General features: G+C 44.8%; 1 protein-coding gene across 1 annotated transcript; it reads left to right on the forward strand.

The window, feature by feature from the left end:
- Positions 1 to 1,589: 1,589 nt before the first annotated feature.
- On the forward strand, positions 1,590 to 5,731 carry LOC105618275. Its single transcript, XM_012199815.1, has 2 exons — positions 1,590 to 5,373; positions 5,703 to 5,731. The coding sequence occupies exons 1-2, from the start codon at positions 1,590 to 1,592 to the stop codon at positions 5,729 to 5,731; spliced, it is 3,813 nt and encodes a 1,270-aa protein (XP_012055205.1).
- The last annotated feature ends 276 nt before the right edge of the window (positions 5,732 to 6,007 follow it).

A 6,007-nucleotide genomic window follows, 5' to 3' on the forward strand; every position in this document is an offset into this window, starting at 1 on the left:
AGAGAGAGAGAGAGAGAGAGAGAGAGAGGAGAGGAGAGGAGAGAGGGGCATCACGGAACGAGACGTTTACACGACGGCGGCGCTGTCAAAGATCATAGATCGTTCCCAGGGAGAGAAGAGTGTGCGAGGAGCGATTGATATCGTTATCGTGATTGTGAACCGTTTGGACAACGAGCACTGATCTCGCTTCGTTGCGTGCAGCTGCAACAGTGCAGCGTCGCCGTGGCTTCAATGATCGAGAATCTGGCACTCGTGATTCATTATTCGCGACTCGGCGCCCTTGACGGGTCCGGGCTGAGGAAGCAGTCACGCCGATTTCGGAGGTTAGTGCACAGTACAGCAGGCAACGCAGGGTATATTTATAATCGGAGCGAGTGAGCGCGGACGAGTTTCATCGCATCGGGACTTTCCGACGTTTCCTAAGAGCGAGTAATCTTAAGTATATATGTGTGCGTGCGTGTCGTGAAAGACGCGTTTTAGGTACTTACTCGCAAAGCAGATTTTCCATTGAAAAGAAAGTTTGACATAATGAGATACGAAGAATGATAGTATCAAACACGTGATTGTCAAATTTGTATTCGGTGAATGCGTTCGTTGAATACAATATATGGGAACCTATGAAACTTTAATAACGTCTTGCACTTTTTATGTATTCCTTTCGTTAAATATTCAATGCGTTTATGATTTCCGTAATTAACATTACAAATTACACTGTTACTAGGACTCGATTCCATTACAACTCGAAGGTGCCAATTTTTAATATAATTTTCTGTTTTTGTTTTCAGTTAATGAAGATTTATTTTAATATTGTTTCCTAGTTCACGTTAGGTCTGCGTATTTATTTTCTTTGAAATACTAGGATCTGCTCTAAATAATAATCCATATGCACTCCATTTTTTAAATACATAACTTTACAAATACTTTCTAAAGATATAAAAGTAATAAGATGTAAGAATCACTCAATAATTTTTTATATACTTGTGATGAAATTAACCAAACGACCCATTATGTATTAAGGATTATTTGTATTAGAATTATTTATATTCTACTAATATTCATATTTTTAATATTTTGTGCTATATATTTAATAATATAAAAAAGAAAAAAATTGGTTCTAGTGTTAATTAATTGTCAAATTAATATAGTGTCAAAGTAATATAGTAGTTTTGTTTCTGAAATGAAATTATTAAATACATGATATTCATTGAAACGTATTATGATACATTATTGTGTAGAAATTATATTACAAAATGAATAAAATGTTTTTATACTCGGTGAATATATTTGTAGAATACAATATGTGAGAACGTATGAAACTTTAATAACGTCATACACTATCTGTATTCTTTTATAAAGTGTTCAGTGCATTTATTTACAATTTTCTCAATTAACATTACAAATTGTTGTTTGTGAATGTAGTAATTCAATGTAATAATTTTTGTTTCTGAAATGAAATGATTAAATTCATGCTTTGACATTCAATGGAACATATTATAATATATCATTGCGTGGAATTTGAAGATTGTAAGATTAACAAAATATTTTTCTTTCAGATATCTTAATACCAAGGAAATTTGGTGATATCTACTATGGAGAAAAAGGGGCTGCGCAAAAAAGATGTGTTGAGGATGGATGGTCTTCTGCCTCCAACTCGGCGTTTACCAGTTTGTCATGCAGTATCTAATGCTTCGGATAAGAAAAAGGACAAAAAATGGTCTATAGGTGGAATTCTGCGACGAATATCTTCGATAAAGGATTACGACAGTTCCTCTAACGATGAAGAGATCGTCTATTGCAAAAGAACACCGAGAAAGCCTGCAAAATTTAATAAGAAAATCGATGGTATTGTCCTTCACTCGATAGAAAATAATTTGGAACATGATCAACGGATAAGAGTCGAAAATAACATTTGCCATGTGAAGGATTCTTATCGAGATTCATTGCATTCACGTAGTAGCGACGGTTCGTTAGATGGCTTAGGGAAGAAGTTTCGAAAGAACAAATTGAAAGCTCGGGCCGAAGCAAAGAGGGATCATCTGTGCGCGGGCAGCAGTTCCGAAGAGGATTGTCATAGATCTAACAGTTCGCTAAACAGATTTCACGCGGATAACACGCAAAATGGCCAGAGAAGTAATATGTGCAATAGAAGAACTCGTGCTGCTCGAACGGAGCGTTATATTAAGCGCTTATCTCGGGACGAAGGTAATGGCAGCGGTGATACTTTGAACGAGTTGTATAATAAAAGGTGTTCCTCGGATTATATCGAAGATAAGGAACGCACAATTTACACTGATACGAACGGACTGTGTCGCCCGCCCATACATCCACGTCGATTGGCCGCGTATTCAAACTGTCATGTGTTTCCAGTTCAAAAATCCTCCGTGGAAAATTTGCGAGATGCGGAACGCGTGAGCTTACAGCATCCCGAAATTTTCTCCCGAAATGATGTCAGAAGATATTCTACAGGACAATACATCATGGATTTGAATCAGAACAACACTTATGGGAAGATCACGCGACATCACAGCGGCGACGTGTACACGGACAGTCATCGAGCCGGAAACTTCTTTACATATCCCGCAAAAAACGCATGCCATTATTCGGAATCGTTCGATTGCGCTGTCGATCGTCGATTAATCAATTCTGACAATCAGCCACCCGAGCCACCTCCGAGGGATCCTCGTTATCGCTCATTTGGCTATAGTTCCTGTCCAATGAATAGACACCAAAATGTGCCAAATTATTTTAAACAAGAAGACAATAAGACTAACGTTACAAGCGGAATATCAAGACTCGACTGGAGAAACTATCAATCATACGGATCAAACAATAAGATCGCCTGGCGTGATACAACGGAATTTAAATCAGGAAATTCAATGTCGAGTCCTAAAACGGAATTCTGTAATTCGTTGGAGCGCATAAATAATAAATATAACTCAAACTATCACTGCGCGAATGAGTCGGCTTACAAGGAAATCGAAACGACGAGACGTAGAAACATTCGCAACGATCAGCTTAATCGCAGTGACGCGAATTATCACGTATACAAGGCCAGGAATAAATCAGCGAACATCTGCGAAACGAATAAACATCACGGGGCAATTTCATCGCACCTATCTATGTCCGATTGGTCATCTGGAAGATCTCTCTACGACCAACGTAATTTGCATATTATTACCCCCTCGACCTATGACGTGAATAATTGCTCTGAGAGAAGTAAAAAAGAAGACAATAGAAGAATAACACCGACCGATGAAACTTTGGAAAGACGAAGAAGTTCGAAAAATCTCGAAGAAGCTCTGTCCGAGTTGGAAGCGATATACAATAGCCTTCGCCTCGGCGACGAGGATCTGTTGGATCGCGCGGAACGTCGAAGTATGGAAGAGTTTAATCAGAAACAAAATAAAAGCGAGCTTGATGTGATTGCGATTACTGCAGATTCACCGGATAGAACGAAGGACGACATGGCTTATCGGAGGATGCATCCCAAGGAAAGATCGCTCTCATCGGACATCGCGGGACAATCGACTCTGTCCAGCATCAGTTATCTCATCGCTTCACCTGTCCTGTCGCGAAGGGACTCGGCGGATAATCTTACGCGTTTGCCAGCGGCTTATTCGTCTCGTCGGGATGAGCCGGATGTGACTCGCGACGACGTGCTCTTCCGCAGTATAAGTCACGCCAACAATACTCTTCGAATAATCGATCCGCAGCCACCATTTGGTATACCGCTCGGGCCGGTTACCGCGGCGACTGAGAGTGATTACCTCCACACGACGCCGACGAAATTGGAACAGCCACGCTCGTCGTACATACCGCAATGTGAGCCTGACGTAGTCACGGATGATTTGGCTTACAGGGCTCTTAGGAAGGACATTGCGACACGGAACATCGCGGAGAGTAAGATCGACATCTCGAGGGAACAGCTAGAGGCTGCTACTCGCAGCAAGAAACGCGCCGTTAGATCGCTATCGGCCAATCTTTATGGGCTGATCAGTCTCGATCGGATTCACCTGCAACGCGAGCACAGTCTCGACGCTGTTAAAGATGAGATCCAAAATGTTACGAGGAACTTCGTTGCGACACCTGAGCGATCGGAATATTTCAGACGCGTAGTGAGCGACGGCGAGCTGTCTGATAACGATGCGCATAGGTGGAAAAAACTAGGAGTTAAAAGTGATATTGATATCAACGGCAACCATCCGGCGGTGGGCACGTATTGGAAGAAGTTATGTGCCTACGTATCACCGGAAACAACAGCGGCGACGATCACGCAAGAAAGTCCCAAGAAGGAGAAGGAGTCGGGTGTCACAGAGCTGTCCGACGTCATGCTGTCTTCAAAGGCTACCCTGAACGACGGATTTTGGCACGAATACCTACATTCGGATTCCAACGTTTCGGCAGCCAATAGCGGTCGCAGCACGGAGACGGACTTTACCGCGTACAGTCGTCTCTGCCAAGATTTAGTTAATTTGATAAAAAGCGACGATGACGCGGCGTCACCGGATATAATCGAATCGCCGAAAGCGAACGATTCTATCATTGCTGATAAGTCCAACGACTTCGACGCCAAACTCGAGACCAACGAACCTCCGGCGAGCGTACGTGTACGCTCTCTGGGTAGTCATTATTCAGGGTCGCAGCTTGCCAACGACGAGCGGAATGTCGAGAGCGAGAAAACAACGAGCCCGACCGATTCGAATTCCACGAGGTCTTCGTCGGATTCGCCGGCAGCCAACAACCTTGATTTCTATCTTCGCGTGGCGGATGAAAACGTCAAGCTGATCGCCGAGGCTTTCGGCAACGTAGCCGACCACTTACGCGATAGTCGCCTGTCTACCCTAAAGAATTCTTCGGTGTCTCATGGTTCCGAGATCGAAGACCAAAGTAGTAGCATGCGGAGCAGCTCCACGCCGTACAGTCAGGATGAAGCAACGAGCGACGATCGGCCCATTGTCAGTCCGAGACTCGAGGAAACTGTCTTTGCAACTTCAAAGCGTAATTCCTTGATGAGCAGTGAAGGGGACCAAGGTAACGCCAGCCACCTCGAGGACGCTTCTATTGATGACGTGGAGCTGGACTTGTCCAGGGCCGTTCGCGACCTGCAACTTGCCGCGGCCAGTCTCTACGAGCATGAGAAGGAGATCGAGGATCTGGGTATCAAATATGGGAGAATCCGCGACGCAACGCTGCCGTTTACCACCGCCGCCGTAACCAACGCGGACGAGAGCGAGGATAATGCGATCCGCAGGATTAGCTTGATCGCCGACACCCTAAGGCAGGAGCGGGAACGCGATCAGGAGGAGACCGTGATACTGCCTAGCGGAATCGAGGCGCGTGGCAGAGACGCGCAAAGCGAGAGTAGCCGCGAAGGTGAGCGCACAATGTGCGAGCTTGTTGATCGCACGAGATCGCGCCATGCCGGGGACGACATGCACGTTCCCCATGTCACTAACCTCCTAATCGTCCCGGTAACGACGTACACCACGCTCTTGCTCGCTTGTCTCCTTGCATTGCTTGTAGCGATCGTAGTGGCGGCCGTGAGGGGCCGTCCGACCGATCATTAGCGCGAATGGGATTTTCTGTGTTCTCTGTGTTGCGACTGTGCGAGGATCGCGTACCGTTTCATCGCTATTGTCCTCGTCACGACGGTAATGCCTCTAATCCTGTGTGTTCATTTGCAAATGTTACTAATGTCGCAGGTCTCCAGGCGTTCGCTCGTTCGCAGTGACGATCGCCCGAGCTCGACGTGGTCGGCGGTGATAGGGTGACCCGAGGCAGGTTGATTTTTTTGTAAGAACTGAGAGAATATTTAGAGAAAGAGAGAGAGAGAGAGAGAGAGAGAGAGAGAGAGAAGAGAGAGAGAGAGAGAGAGAGAGAGAGAGAGAGAGAGAGAGAGAGAGAGAGAGTAGACGCGCGTGTGTAGTCGACGTACGTACGTCGTGTGTCGTCGTCGTTGTTAGTAGTTGTTAGTTAGTTTAAGTTAAGTTAAGTTAGTTAGTTACGT

The sequence above is a fragment of the Atta cephalotes genome, assembly GCF_000143395.1.
Source record: "Atta cephalotes unplaced genomic scaffold scaffold00016, whole genome shotgun sequence".
Classification (NCBI taxonomy): Eukaryota; Metazoa; Arthropoda; class Insecta; order Hymenoptera; family Formicidae; genus Atta; species Atta cephalotes.

Bases quoted from the DNA above. Each gene is read 5' to 3' on its own strand.
- LOC105618275 (XM_012199815.1), top strand. From the start codon at position 1,590: ATGGAGAAAAAGGGGCTGCGCAAAAAAGATGTGTTGAGGATGGATGGT. The intron at 5,374-5,702 runs GTGAGCGCACAA...CTAATGTCGCAG, and splicing joins AAGCGAGAGTAGCCGCGAAG to GTCTCCAGGCGTTCGCTCGT.